The sequence below is a fragment of the Zootoca vivipara genome, chromosome 2 (assembly GCF_963506605.1).
Source record: "Zootoca vivipara chromosome 2, rZooViv1.1, whole genome shotgun sequence".
NCBI classification, from domain to species: Eukaryota; Metazoa; Chordata; class Lepidosauria; order Squamata; family Lacertidae; genus Zootoca; species Zootoca vivipara.
Window position 1 is genome coordinate 68,304,010 of NC_083277.1, and position 23,955 is coordinate 68,327,964.

General features: G+C 42.6%; 1 protein-coding gene across 8 annotated transcripts in view; it reads right to left on the minus strand.

Moving 5' to 3' along the window:
• JADE2 (jade family PHD finger 2) overlaps window positions 1-23,955 on the minus strand; it is a 156,408-nt gene that overhangs the window by 120,072 nt on the left and 12,381 nt on the right. For 6 of the 8 annotated variants that reach the window (XM_035105461.2, XM_060271668.1, XM_060271672.1 and 3 more), the window contains 2 exons: window positions 12,584-12,641; window positions 9,159-9,244 (listed from right to left, as the gene is read on the minus strand). In XM_035105461.2, coding sequence (XP_034961352.1) covers window positions 9,159-9,244; window positions 12,584-12,641 — 144 coding nt within the window. Of the gene's footprint in view, window positions 1-9,158; window positions 9,245-12,583; window positions 12,642-18,931; window positions 22,138-23,171; window positions 23,952-23,955 lie in introns of those variants that run through there. The other 2 variants (XM_035105463.2, XM_035105460.2) reach the window with 2 other exon arrangements.

Below are 23,955 nucleotides of genomic sequence, written 5' to 3' on the forward strand. Positions count from 1 at the left end.
TCATAAACAAATATCATAAAGGCTGCCGTCTTGCTTTTCATAAGCAACTTATAGAGCCACAGAGTTGCAAGCCATCCTATGGCTATACCTGCCCAAATATAAAGTGCTCTTAAAAGTTCACCTAGATGTTACAGTGGTACCTCGACTTACAAACGACTCGACAACCAAATTTTTTGACTTACGAATGGGAGTAATGGCCGCGCGCTTACGAATGTCTCGACATATGGGGGGGAAACCGCAGTGGTTTTAGATAGGGATTTTTTGACTTACGAATTTTTAGATAGGCTTGCTTCGACTTTTTCCATTTCCAATGCATTCCTATGGGAAATCGCATTTCCAATGGCGTTTTTCGACTTACGGATTTTTCGACTTACGACAGTGCCTTCGGAACGGATTAAATTCGTACGTCGAGGCACCACTGTATATTATTTTTAAGAGACATAGAAAATGCAATCCAGAATATTAAAATCCAGTGAGGTTAGCCCCTAATGGACTGTGCTCTGGAATTACCAAGCAAGAGTAAGTCAACTGGGCACTAACTTCATGAGTGGTTTGAAGTCTGGCAGAATCTAAAAGAAACTGTATAATCAATCAATGCCGAACCAACCAGCCACTTCTCAAAGTATCATTATTTCTAGCCAATCCATGACACTGCCATATTCTGAGATGACATTCCAAGCCCTGATCCAAAACACACTTACTTGAAAGTTCTACTGAAAACAGCAAGATTTACTTTCAAAGGAAGTATGTTTAGGAGAAGTGATCATTTTCATTTTAGACATCTTAAGTAAACTGAAGGAAATCTTGCTTAGAACCGCTTTTAATTAGCAGATCAGACAGTTTTGCATAAATTTGCTTAATTTGAATACTTTATCAGCTGTAGACTTTGCCCATAAAGGAACAATCTGACACTGATGCAGCTGTGTAGTTCTCACACTGAGAAGGCTCATTAATGTGTTGGAACAATTGTTTATGCTCAGTTCATGCTATTGCATGAGTATTAAAATGAGCCTAAGGCTATGATTTGCAGGATCTTTAGCATGGAGTACGTATACTGAAGCCACTGAGATTACTCCAAAGTAACTGACCAAAGCATAACACTCCAATCTGAAACATCTGTTCTGACTAATCTGCCCTGAAGGCCAGTATAACACTCCTTCAGTATAAGCATAGCGTTATGGGTGGAATTCAATGTCAAGCTGAGGCGACCAGTCTGTCTGCACAAAATTTTCAGCTGGCCAGACAGAACAATCGCTCCTCCCCCTGCATGCTGTTCTGGGGATTCTCCCAGTGTTCCCCAGAGCCAAATTCAGAAGGGGACTGGGGGGGGGTGACGACTCCATGTCACAAGTGGAATCCCTTATGCAGGATCTTTAGGTGAATCACACTCTATGGTGTTTTTTGTTCCATGGGTGTTGTGGTCAGTATATTCCGTACTAAACCAAGCAGTTTACAGGCAAGGACCAATTCACACACATTTAGAATGTGCACAACTGTGAAAGCACGCATCAGGGCAACCCAGAAGTGGCCAGGAAAGGGAGTGGAACGGGGCTTAATGGGGCAGAGCGGGCTTATGCATGCTCCACTGTCACGCACAATAACCCAGAACACGACCCCGCACAAATCGGCCAAAGCCTGTGCTTAGTAGTGAGCACATCTCAGGATCAAGTTGTAACCAAGTGTGTTCACTGGCCCTAAAAAGGTAAAGTTAAAGGACCCCTTACAGTTAAGTCCAGTCGCAAACAACTCCGGGGTTGCGGTGCTCATATCACTTTACTGACCGAGGGAGCCAAGGTTTGTCCGCAGACAGTTTCCACAGTTGTCCGCAGACCCACACTGGGTCATGTGGCCAGCATGACTAAGCCACTTCTGGCAAAACCAGAACAGCGCACGGAAATGCCGTTTACCTTCCCGCCGGAGCGGTACCTATTTATCTACTTGCACTTTGACGTGTTTTCGAACTGCTAGGTTGGCAGGAGCAGGGACCAAGCAACGGGAGCTCACCCCGTCGCAGGGATTCGAACCGCCGATCTTCTGATCAGCAAGCCCAAGGCTCAGTGGTTTAGACCACAGTGCCACCCGCATCCCTGAAAATGATCTGCCTCTACTCACTGGCCCTACAGGATTACAATTTACAGTCCTCAAACTGTGAGTAGAGGCAGATCATTTTCAGGTCTACTTGCATTTATACTTTGGGGGAAACTACTATTCTGCAAGCATTCCCCCTTATGGGTGCATGTGGTGGAAAGGCAAATGGAATCAATGAATTGATGTTAAACATGAAGCACTGTAGCTCAGTAGTAGAGCATCTGCTCTGTATGAAGAAGTTTCCTGATTCAATCCCCAGCATCTTCAAATAAGGCTCTGAAGATTCCCCCACCACCACCACCGCTGTCTGGTTTTCAACTGACAGTCAGCTGACCAACAGGACCAAACAAGTAGGAACTCTACAAGCAATAAAATTGCTTTAAATACAGGGAAGTCAAATCAATTAAGCAGTCTAAGTATATTTGTGGCTAGCAGTCTACAGTAAGTACACGCCTACCACGAGAAGTGCCTATATGCTCTGCAAAGTGCTGAAACAAGCGGGACTTCACCACCATAAACAGACTTCCACTGGAGCCTAATCTAGAAGAAGATAATTTTAGAAGCCATTTTCTTGCTGCATTGAAGACTCAACTTTATTACCCCAGTGACGTGTACAAACAAGAGAAACCTGAAGATGATAATGGTCAGCAGTTTTGTCAGACCGCTTTGCAACTGTTGAAATTCTCCATCTCCCATAATGTGCTGCTTTTCACTGGCTTGGCACAAAACCACTTCTGCTTCATATCTAACCACTTCACTTTTCTCTCTTTCCATCAGCGTCTTCACTTGCTTTCCTATTAATTTTTCTATATCCATTTCAAGGCTCTTTTATTCACCTACAAAAGCTCTAGCCAATCTCACTAGAATTCAACTGGCACTTTAAACCCTCCACCAACAGCCAATGCTTTTAAAAGCAGCTGCAGATTGGCAAATCTGGTGCTGCTAGACACCTAGCTTGCTTTAAAGTGTCCCTGGGAAACACCAGAGTTCCTTCCTCTTTGGTTAACTTTTCTGTGTTTGTGTGAAATCTGCTTCTGGCTGAGATCTAAAGCTTTTGATTCTGTTTTGGACTTTAAAACTAAAACAAAGAATAAAACTGCTTTTAACTAAAAGATAAGGCCATTTTTTCATAAACATGCTTAATTTGAATTGCAATGCTTTGTTTTGCTCAAAGTTCAGGACCTTTTTGGCAAGGAATGGGAATGTGAGTTCCAAGACCAGCATGGGCAGCTAAATAGGGACTTCGAGCCATGGGAATGAATTGGCTTTTATCTTAATGCTTTCACTTAGCTTGGATGTGGGACTGGAACCTAGATTAGGCACTGAGGGCTGCAATCCTACATGTCTTTACATGGAATCAGGTCCCATAGAGCTCAATAGGAGATACTTCTGAGTAGACTTTTATAGGATTGTGTTGTTCTCATTAGTGTGTGTTTGAGAACTGGCCCCATTGTGAATAATTGTTCTGAATCCTATGTATTAGAAAGTGATTGATGTTTTCAACCCTTTTTCTGAAAGCAGCAAGTATTGGCAATTTCAGAAGAGGTACACAAAAGGCTTATGCAGAATTTAATCCACATTCCAAGCCTCTGGAATCTTGGTCGAAACCACTGATGCATTTCTGTGAAAATATAAAAACCTTTTTGGTTACAAGTTAGCCTTCACTCCTCCTTCCCAATATAACTAGTTCTGTGGGTTAATAGTGAGTTGTGTAAAAGTATATCCTTCCATCTGTTTTAAAACCTGTGTGTTTAAGTAAGCATTTCCTCATTCACTTTTGCTATACAACAGTACTATGCAGATACAGTACTATCATCTATCTCTCCCTTTTGCTATCTAAGGCATGTTCCTGGTCAATTTATTCTGCTTTATTTTCCAAAGTCTACTAAATCCTTTCCATAAGACAGCAACAAAAAATGGTGCTCAATATTCAAAAGGCAGGCAGAATATAATTGTAAATGAGGCATTATATATTCTTTACTATTGGTTCTTAGTATGCCATTTGCCCTTTGAATGGCTATATTAAGTTGATAGTTTCAGTGGACAATTTCTGGCAGCTCCCGGCTAATATGGATCCCAAACACAGCAAGGTCAGATCTAAATGCTGTTCAGAGGCCAGGAACTAGAAACTCAGGGAACAATGGGAAGGTAGTGACAGAGGTCTTGCAGGATTGGAAAAGGGCAAAAGGGGTTGTCACACTTAAGATCACTTAACCACATACAGTCTTTGTTTTCAGTATCTGGCTAACCTGTGCTGTGGCAGCCAAAAGAAGGGTATTCCCCAATTCCCTTGGTTGTACTTCTTTACATACATATTCCCTTGGTATATGTCACCAGAATTCTTATATGCAGAATTCATCATGCGAAAGGCTGGACTAGATGAATCCCAAGCCGGAATTAAGATTGCCGGAAGAAATATCAACAACCTCCGATATGCAGATGACACAACCTTGATGGCAGAAAGTGAGGAGGAATTAAAGAACCTTTTAATGAGGGTGAAAGAGGAGAGCGCAAAATATGGTCTGAAGCTCAACATCAAAAAAAACCAAGATCATGGCCACTGGTCCCATCACCTCCTGGCAAATAGAAGGGGAAGAAATGGAGGCAGTGAGAGATTTTACTTTCTTGGGCTCCTTGATCACTGCAGATGGTGACAGCAGTCACGAAATTAAAAGACGCCTGCTTCTTGGGAGAAAAGCAATGACAAACCTAGACAGCATCTTAAAAAGCAGAGACATCACCTTGCCTACAAAGGTCCGTATAGTTAAAGCTATGGTTTTCCCAGTAGTGATGTATGGAAGTGAGAGCTGGACCATAAAGAAGGCTGATCGCCGAAGAATTGATGCTTTTGAATTATGGTGCTGGAGGAGACTCTTGAGAGTCCCATGGACTGCAAGAAGATCAAACCTATCCATTCTTAAGGAAATCAGCCCTGAGTGCTCACTGGAAGGACAGATCGTGAAGCTGAGGCTCCAATACTTTGGCCACCTCATGAGAAGAAAAGACTCCCTGGAAAAGACCCTGATGCTGGGAAAGATTGAGGGCACAAGGAGAAGGGGACGACAGAGGACGAGATGGTTGGACAGTGTTCTCGAAGCTACGAACATGAGTTTGACCAAACTGCGGGAGGCAGTGGAAGACAGGAGTGCCTGGCGTGCTATGGTCCATGGGGTCACGAAGAGTCGGACACGACTAAACGACTAAACAACAACAAATATGTCACCAACCAGCCCCTGAATAAGAGGAACAGACGCAGGTGAACAGTGAAAAGCCTTGCAATTCCATCCATACTACGATTTCACTATGCTTTTTCACCACTCAAATACATCCTCAGGCTGTCAAAAGGAATATATAGGTATATTATCTTGCCAAAGGAGAGCCATTATGGCAAACGTTTGTAAACCACATTGCTAACGAATATGCAAGCAGAAGCCTATATTGTGTTAGGACTCATACATGGCAGCCACCTTGACTGTTTGGAACGGGCCTCAGGCTTACAGGTAGACCTCTTTCCTCATTAATACCAGAATAAAATTAAGGCAGGGAGCAGAAAGGTTCAAGCCCAACACCCTGAATGATGGACCAGGTCAGGCCAGAATCTGAAACCAGCACCAACAATAAATTGTTGCTGGGTGTCCTGATAATGCTGCATAATGACCTTAGTGTTGACAAAAGGCTTGGTGTGTTTTTTACTCTGCAAAGAAGCTCGTGTTTCCAGTTGCACTGCAAATGCATATAGCTAATCCCTTGTCACACAGCCTTTCATAATAAGCACCACTCTTGATTTAGCTAATGACTGTGTTGCACTTATGCCTTTGATTCCTTATCTTTCCTGTCTATGCTTCTATCTAGAGCAGTGGTTCCCAACAGGTGGTCCGGGGACCCCCAGGGGTCCGCGAGCTATGCCAGAGGGGTCCGCAAGATGCTATTAGAATAAAAAAATATATTAAATATATTTCGTATGATAACAGATTTTTTGTTTTGGCTGCTTCCTGCATGAGCAGAGTCTAGCGCAAAACTAGAATTAGATGAGGCAGTAGTTCTGCTGTATGCCGTTAGGTGGCGCTTTACAAACACTACTGTTTTGCAAAGAGGCAGCGCGCGCATTCTACTAACGCTCACCTCCCCAAGATGCTTTGCTTCATTTGTGCGCTACTGCGCAGGTACCCTGTCTTCTCCATTCCCCTCCCTCCTCCCTGGACTCTTATAAAAAGACTCTTAATTTGGCTCTCACTTTTTAATTTTAGGATTAGGAATTAATAGGGGTCCTTGTCACAATAGCGGCTCGATGAGGGGTCCTCGAGAAAATTTTGTTGGGAACCCCTGATCTAGAGGAAACAAGAAGGGCATCTCAGCTCAAAGATAGAACTACAACCCGGCCTCAAGAGGGTCAGTCCTAGGGTCGTTCATCTTGGATCTCATGCCTTCCAGAATCCAGGGCTGCTTTTCAGTGTGCCAGAGACAGCATCTTAGCTCATTTGGAGAGTCAATGTGGCAGAGTGGCTAAAAGACTGAGCTATGAATCATCAGAGAATTACATCTGCGGTTAATCTGTAGCTTTAGGCAAGTCATTGGTTGCTTCACAGCCTCAATACCCGCATTTACAACATGGGGCTGATAATACCCCCCCCCCTTTGCAGGGTTGTTTTAAGAGTTTCATTGTAATGGCTTGGATCACAACAGAGTTGACGATCATGGGGCTTTCATGCCTCAGCTTTCCTCTGATGTCCCCTGAAAATATGCTCCTGGGGACTGTGAAATTCGGGACGGGGGGGGGGTGCAGTCAAAAACTGGTGTGAATGGAGGAGCACCTTGGGATCCAAGTCACTGTATGTGGAGTGCTTGAAAGTGCTGTCTAATTCTAAGTACTTTTAAAAAAATATCTAAAATTTAGAAATAAATATTTCATAAAGCTTACACTACAGGGAAGATTCACCAGTGCTATGACAGAGGTTTTTTTAGATCCCACAAGGCCATTTTATTCAAGCCCGTCTATATGCTTTTGATTCCTCTCTATCTCAGTAACCGCACATATAGGTGTATCCACAATAAATAAATGTGTTAAAAGCACCTGTTATATCTTCTTTCCTGTTCACAATGAACAGCCAGTTCTTCCCACATGGCAACAAAATTCATGTTTTCAGTCTACAGTAATGTGTGTTCTCAGTCTGTGCAAAGGCGTAATTCCTGAAACGTGGTATCTTGGAAAGGAATGGTATTTGCCAGAGCAATGGAGAATGACACCTCAGGCAACCAAAGAGAACAGTTTTCCAACCCTGAGATGTCATTTGAAAGGGCTAGGCTGTTTCTCCTTCAGCTTGTGATGAGTGAGTCACCTCATCTCTGAGGAATCAGGTTCTTCTGTTTGGTACTGTGTGTCACACACTTCCTAGGGGCCTAGAGAAATATGTGTAACTAACCTTTCTTGTCAAATGAGCTGTTCTTCACCACAAGTACCAGGCAGCGAAACTACAAAATGTAACTGATGTATAGAATTTGATCTTCGTGCTCTGCTGAGTTGTATTTTGCTGTTTTGCTTCTTTTATTCTGTGCATTTAATTTTATTGTGCATTGCCTTTAGCAAAGTTTTCAGTGGAAACACAGCCAATGAACATTAGAATAAACAAATAAAATACATTCGTTCCTGCACTACGCAGGGTCTTCATCCCAAACACCACTAGTGCAGCACTGCATCTTTAGCTGTAGTTAAAATTGGCACCACCCAAATGCACACACAAACTGCTTTGTGTTGGGAGATGCAGGATAACTCTAAACTGTGGTCTACTGAGATTACCCGTCATCCAGTCAAATTTAGCTATTGTCTTAAAATAGCTAAAGAAACTGGAAGCCATATGGAAGTCTGCTGGAGCATTTCCCACTGTGTCAGGCTCATTCACACATTAGACTGATCCATGAGTGCTGCAAGGATGGTAACATTCCATCATCTACAAACGATATGCTCAAGGCTAGTCCTAGGTTTTAGGGAGCTCTATGGAAAGCCATTTACTGGACTGTCCCCAAGTCTTTCTGTGGATGGTCATCTACCACAACTCTGGGTGCCTTCTGCTTGGTCACAGCTTACCCAACAGCTCCACACCAATGTGCAAAATTAAAATATACACATATATAAGCATATCAAAGGGGACGCAGGTGGCGCTGTGGATTAAACCACAAAGCCTAGGGCTTGCTGATCAGAAGGTTGGCGGTTCGAATCCCTGCGACGGGGTGAGCTCCCGTTGCTCGGTCCCAGCTCCTGCCCACCTAGCAGTTCGAAAGCACATCAAAGTGCAAGTAGATAAATAGGGACCGCTCCAAGTGGGAAGGTAAATGGCGTTTCTGTGTGCTGCTCTGGTTTGCCAGAAGCGGCTTTGTCATGCTGGCCACATGACCTGGAAGCTGTATGGCGGCTCCCTCAGCCAATAACGCGAGATGAGCGCCGCAACCCCAGAGTCGGTCACGACTGGACCTAATGGTCAGGGGTCCCTTTACCTTTTAAGCATATCAAGGAGTAAACACGTAATTAAGGTTTTGCCACGTCAAGACAAAAAGTGGAACCAAAATACAAACGACAGTGAATGAATGTCTGCAGAGGCTTTCATTTGTCTTGGACTCAAGTTTGGGATGAACTAGGCGTTTACCTGGATCAAAAGTGCAATGAAAGCCAACAGATAATATGGTATTGCAGGACCAAGGACAGCAACTAGACAGACAGCTCTAGCAAAGCTCAACTGGGAACTGTCATATAGCTGTAATTCCTCGGACCAGATCTAGCCCCAGCTACAGCTGTTAGCTGGAGAGGTGTTATGAGAAGCAGAGTTCTGGCCCTGTACTAAAATGGTGCTGGATAGTCAGTCACCTAATGTGCTTTCTGCATCTTCAGATGGGAGTTCACTAGAATTGTTTGCGACTTTGACAGTGTCAAAGGCTGCCCTTAACTTCAGGTTTGAGTACATTACTTTTTGTATTTAAACCTGCACACACACACACACACACACACACACACACACACACACACGTACACAATAAATACCAAACACAGAGGCTGAATAGAGAGATAAAATACAACTTACCTCTGAGGGTTTCTTCTCCTTCTGTCTTGACCAACCAGATTTTGTATTTGGAATTTTGGAGCATCTTGACGCTGATGTTGTCTGACCTTCAAACGAAAACAAAATTCATTAAGGGAACAACAGCAAGACTTCCATGAAGAAAAGCCTAATCACCATCAAATTGGTGTCTAACAAGAAATTTACAGTTCATTTGTTGAAGATTCTTCAGGACCTATGGACTGCAATCTGAACACCAACGGTGTTGCTGAGAAGAATAATTCAATGCACCAGAACTTCTGAGACAGCTACTGGGTGAAACTTAGCAGGGGTATATAAACTGGTCCTACATATGGCCAACAGCTTTGTTTTGCTCCTGTTGCCTCTTGTTTGAATTATCTCTGTGTTAGATGCATTATTTGATTGGAAATAGAGGTTTCTCCTAAATGAAACTCTTGAATACCATGTAACTACCGGTATTGTACTTCAAATGCTTGTAATTTGGACAAGCATCTGGGTATTTAACCCCTCAGATGTTTTGGACTACAATTCCCATCATCCCTGACCACTGGTCCTGTTAGCTAGGGATCATGGGAGTTGTAGGCCAAAACATCTGGAGGGCCGCAGTTTGGGGATGCCTGGTGTAGACAATACTGAGTTAGTTAGATGGATCAATATAGATAGACTCAGTTTAAGGCAGGTTCCTAGGGCCCTGGGAGGAGTCTCTTGCTAGACCAACTCCACTCAGGTGCTTTACCAAGTGACAAGAATGGCAGCTTTTAGACATGGTGAGGTCTACAATGAAGCAGCCTGGCAAGAGCCCTTGTAGCATCTCAAGTGCCATCAACAATCCTTAATTTTATTGGTCATTGAAGTATACTTCACATGAGGTCCTGAGTACTCACACAAGCGGTCACTGAATGAGTGGATTTTACAGGTTGCAGACATTCAAGGATTACAAACTGTTGTTAATTGTGTTAAGTCTCTTCTAATCCAATTTAAGATGCCAGTCAGGGTATTTGATAAAACCATCCATTGTTACCTGGTTCTGCTATTTAGAGGAAGGCCACAGAAACTTGCTCTTTTAGCTGTTACTTTAAATAGTTTATGCAGAAGCTCTGTTCTGATCCTCTCCCAAGTGCTAAAGATCACACCTTTACAATTTTTTTAAAGGCTCTCCATGCAGAGAGTCTGCAAAGGGGGGGGGGAGCCGCTGTTGCCATTGCAGTAAAAGTCCCCGCAGGCGAAAAAGGTCCTTGTTGCTTGACTTGTTCCAATTAAATCATAACATAGAACCTTATGCTGCCATTTATCCCTCTTGGCTTTCTCGGTTCAGAATAAACTTGCTTTATTCTGTGGGTCAGGAGGGCAAACTTTCCCTCCCACATGTCAACTCCTCCTTGAGTCTGACACTTATAAATCTGGATGGGTAGACGAACTCTTTGCCAGCATGCCGGAATGTTTAATGATGCACATAGACTGTCCTCAAGGGGTAAAAGGCTATGGAAGTAGTTCTATATAGTTCTATATAGTTTTTGTACTGTGTTGTTACTCTTACATGAGTTAAAGAACACTGCAGGTCATAGTTCTGCACTCGCATATAGCTTTTGGACTCTCTCTCTATTCTAAGAGGTGGTTGGTTATTCTTTTAAGAAAGAGACACTTGCATATAAAGGTGTGTATAGACATAATGAAAGATGTGTAATAATCTGCTGTTCTCGTTTTGCATTTGAATGTATCAAATCCTGGATGTGTACACCCCTGTATTAAAAAGTTAAATGTGGAAGAAATGTTAAACTCCACCTAGAAGTTTGGGTCAGCAAGTGAAAATCCCCAGGAAGTATCTGATCCCAAGAGTGGAATCATCCAGCCTCACATGGCTAACTCAAGAGGCAAAGCACAACACAAGAAGCTGATTCTTACTGAGTTAGAACATCTAGACCAGTATCGTCCACTCAGTTGGCAGTGTCTTGTTTAAATCAGCCTTTACCAACCTAGTGGCCTCCAGAGGCTCTGGACTACACCTGCCATCGTCCCTGTCCATTTGCAATACTGACTAAGTGGGAGCTGGGAGTCTAACAACAACTGCAAAGCACCAGTGGGGAAGGCTGCACTAAATTCCCAGGTAGTGCTGCTACTGGAGATCCTTTAACAACAAGAGATGCCAACCATTCAACCTTCTGCCTGCCTGGCACGTGCTCTATCCCTGAACTATCGCCCCTTCCTCTCAGCACCAGGCTGTACCAGCGGATGAATCTGACGCCTTTACAAAAAGTAACCCTGTCAAGCTGCTGCTCAACGGTTTAGTCCTATCCCTTTAATTAACCCTAAAAAATAAACCTCAAAAAAAAAACTTTGGAGGAGAGCTTCAGGGCTCTTGAGGGGTTAAATCATTGTTAATCACAGTATTAAACTGCACCACCTTATCTCAGTTGGACTTTGGTATTTATGCAGTAGGTGATGTTTTAACTGTTGACAAATGCTCTCCTGCAGAGTAACTGTAAACACAGCCATGACCTTCCTTTTCCAGGAAGTGACAGTAGCTGCACATTGTCACACGGTTTTAAATGCCACATCTTGTAGCTTGTTTAAAGGTAACTGAGCATGGGAAGCTATGGAGAGGAGTCCATAGTATTTGCACACTAAAGTAAATTGTGTTCAGGTTGCAGATCCCAAACTAATTCCTACAATATACCCAGTTTAACCGCCTGCGGTTTGTTTTTATGCCAACAAACATTCTGCCCTTGGATTGCTAAGAGCCTAAACTACACAATTTACTGATGGAAAACTGAGCCAGAACAGTTCCCATACAGTACTCAAAACGATGCTTGGAAACAGAACACTTTATTGAACATGGAAGAAGTTGTATGTCAAAATGTGTTGACCATGTTGTATCTTTCAATTAAAATGCTGTATTTCTAAGCACCACTTGGAGGCTTTGCCTCTTTTTGGCTTCCTTGTGTTTGGTGTCTTCCTCAATTTTTGTTCCTGTAACATAGCCATCAGATAGCTTCCAACCTTGCCAAGGTCTACTTTAGTTTTAAAGTTAAGTTTATTTCAAACACTTGCTCCTCCCTGAAGCCCAGTGTCCTTTGACTAAGCTGTTATGAGAGAAGATAGGTTGCAGTGTGGTGTCTAATAAGGGTTTTGTCTGAGTCAAAGTTTTATAGTCAGTTTTATTTTATGGCTTCCTCTTGCCCACACCGTTTACAGGAGGAAAAGGACACTTAGATCAGACAAAAGGCACCCCACCGCAAGATATGCAAGTGGATATTAACGTCTTGTAGCATATTTTGAAAAGCATTCCCCAAGTACAATTCATTGTTCAGGGACTACCCAGTAAAATGTAGCTTTCCCCGGCTGTCTGCAAAGTAATTATTCAAATGCTTTCCCTGCTGGAGGTGAATCGTTTAGTTATCTTGTTCAAAGCCTTGAATTAAAGGTCTTACTGTCAGTGGTGTCTGAGTTATCACTGCTGATCGAGTACTTTCGCCGTTTCTCTTCCATCTGTAACAAAAGAAAGTGAATATTACACTTACTGTTCAGGAAACTCATTATGGCACCAAATCACTGTTATCTCAGGATATCCACACATCGCATTAACCCAACCATACCAGTGAATACTTAGCCTAATGACAAGAGAATTACCAGGGGCTTAAAGAGTGAAAAAGAACATCACTGAACCACTGCAGTTTAAGGTGCAGTAACACTACTCTTCTAAATCCCTCTGCCACTTGGGTGCATTTTATTTTTAATCATGCAGAATTCCTGGAAACCAAAACTTCCAAACCGATTATACAATAAATGCAAATTTAAGGAATGTCCATCACTGTGGCGTGGAGAACTCGAGTTGATGAAAAGTTTGGGAGAACCCCTTTGGAAACCATCCATGGCCAAAAGCGGCAACAGCATAGATCTTTGACTAGATGTCAAATAAAAGGTGGAAATTATTTTGCTTTAAAGAATCTCTGGAGATTGTAATGCAGTGAGAAGGGGAGCAATAGCCCCATGGTAATGGTTTGAAAATTGAACCACATGGTGGGTGGCTCCATTCAATAAGCCACTGACATGTAAAACGCTTATCATGCGGATTTCACAGAGTCAACAACATTCACAAGGGTTTTCACCCAGATTTTAGGACTAACATTCAGAAGGGTTTGAGGGAGACATTTCTGTTTCCAGAAATTTATGCTCATGATTAAGTTCCCTGTATGAAATGGGTTAAAAGACTAGCCTCCTATTGAGCTTCTGCAACTTGGTAAAAAAAAAAAAAGGTAAAGGACCCCTGGATGGTTAAGTGCAGTCAAAGGCAACTTTGGGGAGTGGCGCTCATCTCACTTCAGGCCAAGGGAGCGGGTGTTTGTCCACAGACAGCTTTCCGGATCATGTGCCTGGCATGAGTAAACCGCTTCTGGCGCAACAGAACACTGTGACGGAAGCCAGAGCACATGGAAACGCCATTTACCTTGAAGGGAGGGTGACACCATAGATTAAAGACACCTTGGCACAATTCTCCTCAACCCATGACCTTTTATTACAGTACTTCAGTGCCCAAACCAACGAACCACTGCCTGTTTAAACGAGTGGATCCACATCAGGATATGCCCCAGCACACTCCAGAAGCACAAGAAGCCACTCTGGAGGTTAATTTTTTTGGCACAAACCCAATTTTATTTTCAAACAGGAGAGAGGGAGGTTCACACAAGATCGCCACCAAATCTCTAAGATGGAAGCTAATCTTTACTTCAGTTCATTCATGTCCATACCGCAAGCCAACTGTTTTCCAATTATTCAAAGCCTCACTTGTGCTGCACATTATCACTACCCGCTGGTACATACAAAGTGGGTGGCTGTGCAAGTATCTCAATGGTCAGAGCTCACATAAGTGGCACTGTTTCTACATAACACTAAAAGAAAAGCCTTTGCGTCCCTCTCACAGTATTTGCATGCAGGTGTGGAAGTTGTTTGCAAAACAAATGATTCCCAAGAGGAAGTAGTATGCCAGATGCCATGTTACATACCAACCCATTGCATCTACATCAACTAACTCTCTGCCATGGTGCATAAGGGTGAATGCACATCTGTGCACAGGTCAGATGTGCATGGAAATCAGATTGTACTCCCTATAAACTGTAAGGCAGACATGGCCCAAGTTATTTCTAGGAACACTTATTCCTAGAACTCTTATGCTTTCCTTTATTTTTTTAAGAACAGTATCCTTGGTTATTTCAAAGCATTTTTCCTACTGTCCACTGAACCAAGTATATTGAGAGAAAAAGAACATTAAGGGCAGCAGAGATTCACACACCAATTGTACAGAAACCCTGCTGTGAACACACCATCACAGCTAACCGTGTTGGATGTAACTACAGTGATATGCTATGCAACACAAATGGAGCAGTTTATCTTTACTACACCTACTCTCAATTGCTCCTCCCTTAAATATTGCTATCTAGCAACAGATGGCATTACATCTAGTCCGAATTGCACAAGTCATAGATCACCAACCTTTCGAGGCCCACGGGGACATTAGGACTTTTGAGCAAGTGTCATGGGTACCGTCCTCTGATCCCTTCACTCCCACCTTCCTGGATGGGGGCCCCTCCCACAGAGACATAGAAAGAGAAAGCGTGCACATGCGCACACATGCCTTACATTTCCAAGCAACGCAGGTAAACACTGGATCCAGTAAAATTAATCTGAACTCTTCCAATAACTCTTCCAATTTCCTGCATTAGCTCTATGTACTTCTCAAGAGAGGAAAAAGGTAAGCACCCTCAGTCTTTGCAGACATGGGATGGACACCGCAGCAAGGAGATGGCTTGTCCATGCCCAAGCAAACATGCATACATTCTTTATACACAAAGAAGCAAACGTCACTTTGTCTAGGCCTTCCCGTCGCTTCACCTGGACCAGGTGAGGGCATGGGTGGCAAATGCCCAAGTCTGACAGATAGTTCCCCTTTTCTGGGCTCAGAGCCCAGCACCCCAAGCCCACAGATAAGGATAACATCAAAGCAAGCCCATTAGCTTATATCAAAGCAAGTGAGTATAAGCATATATGAGCTCATTGCTGCAACAACTACCAATTAATTGTGGGGTTATCTTGACTACCAAGATGGCATTAGCAAAGCTTCCAGAACGGTTCCCCTTTGGTTGAACACAAACAGGCAGAAGCAGCTCTGCCTACCTCTTTTCTCACGGCAAAGGGGGGATTTAAAAGCCGCCCACATAGCCTATGGGTCCTGATTTGGCGAACCCTAAGAACAAAGGCCTGCTTTTTTCTGCTTCTTCTGTGCATTTTCAGATTTTCCAAAATACGCTTAGTTTCATCAAAACTAAAGCAGTGTACAGCATAAGCATATTTTAATCCCCAAGTACAACATTATCTCACAAGCCGCCACCATAAGAAATCATAACATACAGGGCAGGGGTTCTCTAAGGTACCAATGACTAGATACCATTCACCACCACCACCCTGTTTTTCTTCTTCTAGGAATGAGGAAGGAAAGAACAAAACTGTGGAAAATAGTTTTGTTTGTGGTTTAATCACAAGAGCTATTAGGAGAAAATTGCACTTGATGACAAGACCACAGGATGCTATTATCCTTTGGAAAAGATGACAATCCGCAAAGGAATTCCCATAAATACTAAATCATAAAATCCTAAGCACTGCCTTCATTTCCAGCACATGTGCAATGTTTTACCATGCCGCTACGAAGGATAATAACAGCGAAGTAACATAAACATTTTTACTGACAACGCTGTGGTAAAGAATTGCCCTGTCAAAACATGATTAAAATTACTTCTTGACAATATGGCTATATCAATACTTTTCTCCAGTAATTCAGGGGGAACAGATGTTATTAAACCAGCCTTGCACTTCAGGGCCATTAGATTTCAGGGAGAGAGAAAGATGCCGCAGATGGATTTGAAGGCAGTTTATGAAGCTGAAATTCCAACTGAGCATCTTCCTACTGGGGTTTTGCTGACCAGGTCAGTTTAAAAAAATAAATACTTAACAGAGCAGCTTCTACTCTTTGGAGCTAAGAATGAGCAGAGAAAGATTCATTTGAGGACTTGATATCTGTCCCTCACAAGCTCTCCTGCAAAACAGTATTTGTGGGGCAAATTAAATGCAAAAATATCCTGAAGGGTGCAAGAGTCAGAGCCATAGACGTCAACTTCCGGATAGGAAAATAAGGGAAAATAAGGCATCAGCAGCGGCGTGTCACCGGAAGTCGCTTCTGCACATGTCCAGACATGCGCAGAAGCGACTTCCGGTGCCGGCTCTGCCCAATTTTCGGTGCCCAGACATGGGCAGAGCAGCACCAGAAATCGGTTCTGCGCATGTCCGGACATGCGCAGTAGTGACTTCCGGTGCCGGGCTGCCCATGTCCGCATGTCTGGGCACCAAAAATTGCTTCTGCGCATGCTTGGGCAATTTCCGAAGCCAAGTGAGTGAGCAGCCAGTTGGGAGCCGGGACATGGCGCCAGCAGGAGCTGCAAATCCGGGGGATTTACGGGATATTTTTCAATTCGGGAGACCAGTGGAAAATGGATATAAATCCGGGGGTTTCCCACGAAAAATGGGAGACTTGACAGCTACAAAATTCTGCAAAGACTTTAACTTCTTAATATTGTTGCCAGCTGTGGCAAAGTTATTTGTGCCCATTCAGAGTCCCCTGAGCCACTTCAATGGCACAGGATGCTGTGTGCCCAATTCCTCTGCACTGAGTTGAAATGAAGAAACCCTTGTAGGTGTAGGGCCTCCATGAGCAAGCCTAGGTCACTGAATCTGGGAGTAAACAAGTTACCTGGCAGAGATCACCAGGCTTCTTCTAGGATACTTAAGCTGTCAGCTGTAAAATGGTGCTAGTAAAACCTGTCTCCTTCCCTTTTGCACCAAGCTGAGAGGCTAATGTTCTTTCATGCTGCCCCTATAACGTGTGAAATTATGGTGAAGCCCTTCTAGGTTAGCAAACAGTCACATTATAATAATCAGCATTTATTTTAAAAAAACATGCTTTAGTGCTCAAGGTGCACCACATGCATCCCTTCAGTATACAACACCCCTGTAAGGATGGCCAGCATTATCCTCATATAGCAAATGGGGTCTGGGGTTGAGTGCTCATGGCTTGCCTAATGGCACTGAATAAGTTTGCTGCAAAGATATAAAAATTCTATGTGCAACAGAATGACAACTATGTTTGACATTTTTATATTTCTTGAACAACTGAGCCATAGGATTTTATAAAGATCTGGCATGCTGTGGGGGCAGGGGGTCCTTGCAAGGCACAGGTGCCCCACACAGGGATGGTAAGGGAAGCCCCAGTGTTGACAGGAATTTTACGTTATGTACAAAGCAGACCACCAGAAAGCAAGCTAATGTTATTAGGCCTGGCAGATAACTGCAGGAATGTGGGCTGAGAACTTTACTCTTCCAAAAAGAAATTAAGGATGAATGTTCTTTCAAAGATTTTCTTCAAAAAGCCTCCTAACAGCAAGCTGTATTGTGCTCTCCCCTTTTCCCTTGGAAGAAGAGCTGAGTCAATCCTGCCAGGCTTTGGATGTTATATGCAGTTCCAGAGTCTCTAAATAACCACAACCTGCTGATTAGATTACTAGGTTACCCTATCCAGCAGGGGAAATGACATTCTATGCATTCCTTCCTCTGCTTTACGCATTAGCTGTGTCATTCTCTCGGGCTAGAAAATTCTGACTTACAATGGCCTGCTCCCTCATTTTATTTGAAAACTTTCACTTGTGGACATATCCATTTTCTTGCTGGATCATTCCAAGCCATCTAGTTCAGCACTCTGCTTTCAGTCTCAGCTAGCCAGATACTTAGGAAGGCTCATAGCAAGTTACAGGAGGTGATAGTCATTTGTTTTGCCCGAACATGGAGAGCCCACTTAACTTTCATTGCTAAAAACTACTCATAAACTAATCCGCTACTTACATTATTTCTACACACTCTTTTTTTTTAAGGTTGATGATGTGCATAAACAAATCCTATATGCAAGCCCAGCCAGCAGCCTTGTCCCTAAGAAGTGGATCTCAAGTTCTACAACTTTTCAGAAGGCACATTATTTTGTATGGCATATATTGCAAGGATCTGGCAGAATTCTAGCATAAATTCTAAACTAGCACACCTCTGCATTAACTTTTCTCCACAGCTCAATTAGCCAGCCTACCCAGTGTAGGAATAAGTTTTGCAACAGCATTACACTCCACAAAGCCATTGCCTCGAAGTGATACACACACACACACACACACACACACACACACACACACAAAATACACACACACCACACACTTTAAATTGACAATGCTAACTGCAGGAGGCAACTTCTGAGACTTCCCCCTGTGGCAGGTCACTAAGAAGTTGAATAAAATGAGATGCTAATAAGATCTAAAGTACTTTTGCCTGGAACGTCTCTCCCAGAGTGGCACTCTTTAACATGAAAGCGAGAATTATACAGCAACCGTAATGTGCAAATGCCTAAACCACTCCAACATGTGAATGGAATCTCTATCTTTAATATCACTAATTTATTCAAATACCGTCTTGGGAGAGCAAATTGTAGAAAAGGGAAAAAAAGTGTTTGGTCATCAGATAATCTGCCTTTGGAACGCCTTACTTAACAGTGTCCCATTTGGGGCTCATATTTCCCCATCCCTGGTCATTTTTTATCCTATGGTGGTCAAGGGAAACACACACACTGAATTCTGTGTTCTCTCAAGTTGCGGTATGGGCTGAAAGAAACCACTTTCCTGTTTGTTCTTCCTACATACCTGAATGGAAAAAAGAAAACAGCACCCCCGGTGGCATGTTAGGAATCTTCTTTCTGAATCCGTAATTCTTCTCTAGCAATCCATTTTCAGACACTTTTCTTTTTGTCAGCTAAAAACACACGGGGACAGTTCGCTGCCTTTTAGCTTTCATGGAAACTGCTTGATAACTTCTAGAAAATACAGCTAACCTTTTCCCTTTAAAAGTATCTTACTGATCCTTGGGTTTTCATTCTCTTCTTCTTTGCATTTTCTTTGCTCCGTGCCATAAATCTTTCCCCTCTACAGTTTGTGAATCAAAACTATGTAAGGCCTAGGGTTACTCTATACCAAATAATAATAATAATAATAATAATAATAATAATAATAATAATAATAACAGAAAATGTTTTTTTTTGGGGGGGGCGCGGAATGGCTAGAACTATTTGCAGTCATACAGCATTCACAGCCGTATAAAACTTCACTTGCACTCTAAAGTGATCAAGACCCACATTTAGTACCTCAGTTAAAAACTAGGCCTCAGACAAGAGGGCTCATGAATCTGAAAAGAATGAGTCCAAGCCAGGTGCTCTAAATTCCTCTTCTACAATAAAAAGCAAAGAAGTCATTCTCGTGGTTCTCAAAGGCTATCACTCACATTCAGATTTCTGTGGCTTTTGTGTATGATAAGAGCCCACGATGTGTTCAAAATACTCCAAACCAGTCTTCAAGCCTGAAGCTAGTAAAGCAAACAAGGTTTAAAGCTTTTTAGGCACCTGCTCCATCAACTAGTGTTTGACTAGCTTCCAGTTTCCAAGTGATGGAGCACTGCGTACAAGAGGTCCGATCCCTGTCGCTTCCAGGTAGGGAAAGCTTTTACTTGAAACCTGGGAGAGCCATAGGCAGCCAGTGTAGAAAATACTGAGATAGACAGAGCCAGTGTGGCCTGACTCTGTTGCTTCCTACACTCCTAAGACTGGCACATCTGAAAACTATGCTCCAGGATCTCATTTTATCATATTTCTGACCAAGCTGACATTTTGTTTAGCTTGTGCTCTGCATTTTTCAACTTCAGATGCTGGGAAATAATAATATAGCTAACTTTCCCATTCTAGTAGTAGTAGTAGTATTACTACACCTTTCCCCCTAACTGAACTCAAGGCAGCTTACATACTGTATAAAATAAGAACCGCTAGAAACATTTGGGGGGGGGGAATAATACAAAAGCAATTGAACATATATAAAATCTATTTAAAACATATCAATAATTGCAATTTAAAAAGCACGGCACAACCCCTTTTATTAAAAGCAGTCAGTTCCCCAAAGCCTGTTGGAACAAGAAAGTGTTCACCTGCTGCATCAAGACCAACAAAAACGAAGCCAGTCTATAATAATAATAATAATAATAATAATAATAATAATAATAATTTGTTTATACCCCGCCCATCTGGCTGGGTTTCCCCAGCCACTCTGGGCGGCTTCCAACAGAAAAATAAAACACAATAGTCTATTAAACATTAAAAGCCTCCCTGAACAGGGCTGCCTTCAGATGTCTTCTAAAAGTCTGGTAGTTGTTTTCCTCTTTGACATCTGTTGGGAGGGCGTTCCACGGGGCAGGCACCACCACCGAGAAGGCCCTCTGCCTAGTTCCCTGCAACTTGGCTTCTCGCAACGAGGGAACTGCGAGAAGGCCCTCGGTGCTGGACCTCAGTGTCCGGGCAGAATGATGGAGGTGGAGACGCTCCTTCAGGTATACTGGACCGAGGCCATTTAGTCTAGCTTCTCTAGGGAGTGAGCAGCTACCGAGAAGGCTTGTTCCTGCATCTCTACCAATTGTGCCTGAGAGGGTAGAGAGACCGAAATAAGGGCAGGTTACTATGAGGGAATATGGTCTTTCAGAGAGCTTGGACCTAAGCCCGGTAGGCCTTTATAAGGCATAACCAAAATGCTGAATTGTGCCCAGAAACAGACCGGCAACCAGTGGAAGTGTTGCAGCAATATGCTTCCTATAACCAGCCCTGGTCAACAATCTGGCTATTTTGATTGGTTTTACCTGCGCTGAACCAATGGGAACTCTTAACATTTCCCTCCATGGCTAACAAAAGAGAGGCACATTATGAAAGGAGAAGAGAAGAAGTGACCTTCCAAAAAGAGCTTTAGTAATATAAAGTTTGGGATTCTTATATACCAAGTTCAATACCGTGGAACAGAAAGAGATACACAAGCCAATAAACCAATAAAATATGGATAAAGTTCCCTCTATAGTATCTATATGGTTCAATAAATATTTTATTTAAATGGTTCAATAAATATTTTATTTAATGCATAGAACTGACTTGGCACTCGTTATTTTTATGTTCTGTACTTGTTAGTACTAAGATGCTTAACCACATTTAGGATGTAATCCTGACCATGCTTTAAAACTGCAATCCTAATCTCATTAATCTGGGAGTAAACGTCGTTGAACTCAATAGGATTTACTGCTGAGTAGACAAGGTAGGACTGCACTCTTTGTTCCTTGTCCCTTCCACATACCTAACTATCCTAGTTGGTTTTCTCTTGGATAATTTTTATTTTTAGCATTCTACTTATTCCAGGAAAGAGAAGTTTCCAAGCTGATAAGAAGGCCCTCTACTGGGAGAAAGAACAAAGTTGAGAAGGGGAGTAGACTAAAAGAGATCCAAAGAGAAACTCTTGCATTTGCAAATTTTGCACCATCAACAATGACACACACACTGGGTGATACCTTGCACCTCTACCATGGGAGAGAGGTTTCCCTGATGCATAACTGAAAAGCAAAGGTGACCCATCCCCCTTCCATGCTGTATGCACAAAGTTTTGGGTTTTGTGTCCAATAATTCAGTTTTTCTTTTTCTTTTAAAGAATCCTGTGAATTCTAGTTCTCATTTTTAAGTTATTTTCTAGTTTTCAATGAGAAATATGCCATAGAATCAGAAACAGAGAATCAAACAAAAAAGCTTCAGTTGTTTTTCCATCCCTGTGTTTACATATCAATCATCTTCAATACTATACTCATTTTTTCCCCATTCAAGCCAAACAACTTCAGAATAACAATACAGGACAATGGTTACAGGTAGGTAGCCGTGTTGGTCTGGATCGAAGTAAAATAAAAAAATTCCTTCAGTAGCACCTTAAAGACCAACTAAGTTTTTATTTTGGTATGAGCTTTCGTGTGCATGCACACTTCTTCAGATACAGTGAAATGGAAGTTTCCAGGCACTTATGTAGAGAAGGGGTGGGGAGGGGTGGGGATGGGGAGGGGGGATCACTCAGAAGGGTGGTGGAAATGGGTGATTGACTGACTGATAGCTGTTGATGACCGCAAACGACTGCAAATGGTTTTGCATGAAAAAGCAAGGGTTGAGATGGCTGAAGATCGCTTATCATGTATAATGAGATAAGAACCCGATATCTCTGTTCAAACCAGGTCCCTCCATGGTTTTGAGCTTGGTGATAAGTTGCAATTCAGCAACTTCTCTTTCCAGTCTATTTCTGAAATTCTTTTGTAGTAAGACAGCTACTTTGAGATCTTGTATAGAATGTCCTGGGATAGAATACAGGACAATAACTGCAGCATTCCCATTAGTTGTGTGTGGGAATCCTGTGGAAAGTATGTGCAAATTATTGCCTTCTCCAGCCTCAAATACAAACCCCCAGCATGACTAAGTACTTCCCATCCCTGGCAGAAATGCTTTCACTAAAAAGTAATCAATTTCCCTTAAAACTACACAAAGTAGTAGTTATGCACATATCTGAATATGTAATGTGCTACACATTTCAACGTAAGGGACGCGGGTGGCACTGTGGGTTAAACCATAGAGCCTAGGGCTTGCTGATCAGAAGGTTGGTGGTTCGAATCCCCACGACGGGGTGAGCTCCCGTTGCTCGGTCCCAGCTCCTGCCAACCTAGCAGTTCAAAAGCACGTCAAAGTGCAAGTAGACAAATAGGTACCGCTACAGCAGGAAGGTAAACGGCATTTCTGTGTGCTGCTCTGGTTTGCCAGAAGCGGCTTTGTCATGCTGGCCACATGACCTGGAAGCTATACGCCGGCTCCCTTGGCCAGTAACTTGAGATGAGCGTCGCAACCCCAGTCGGTCACGACTGGACCTAATGGTCAGGGGTCCCTTTACCTTTACAGGTTTCAACATCTAAAAATATGATGGACCTGAATACCTGAGGAAGCAGCAACTAATAAAAGACTATGAAGGAAAAGTCCAATAATATTTAAAGCCCTGCACTTACCCTTGCTTTCGGATTATCTAGAAACTGAATGGGAGGTTAGCCTGTGCTGAAAGTATGGTTTGTGTGCCTCCTGTAAACATTTCCCACTTAATAGGTCCCGTTGAAAAGGATGACTCGAATAATGATGGTCATCTTTCTAAACAAAGAGAAAAGTTACTTCCTGCTTCTTCCTCTTTTAAAAGAACCATTGCCAGCTCCAACATATGAAGAATCTAGATCCATTCAATCTAGCTCCACACCTGGTTTTGACACTGAAACAGCCTTGATCACCTACACAAGTGAAATGACAGGGAGGGCGAGACCCTTCTAATTTTCCTGTACTTCAGTGAACAACTCTGCTTAGTTTCCAAACAAACCAACTTCAAAACACTGGCTATGAAGTTGGCTTGTTTAATTATGTTGGATGCATGCAACTCATGTACATAGTGATAAACCACAGTTTAGGATCACAAGCTAACTTGGCCAGTGTTATGGCTCAATAATGGACTAGGTCAGCAGAACCATCATTTTCATGACAACCCTTGTCACAAGTCTGGCAAATCTGGAACTATACTTCATAATCTGATAACATTGATAAGTCTTTACTTGGACTTTGTTTTAACCCATGTGCAACTGTACTCATTCTATGTGTCTATTTTATCGCTTTGTTTTTCATCTTTTAATTTTCTTCTGTTGCTATAATTGTTCTTTACAAAATAATAATAATAATAATGGACCAGGCGAGAAGCAATACACTCTTCTAAGCCAAATTGTGACAATACCCATTATGGGTATGGTTACACCC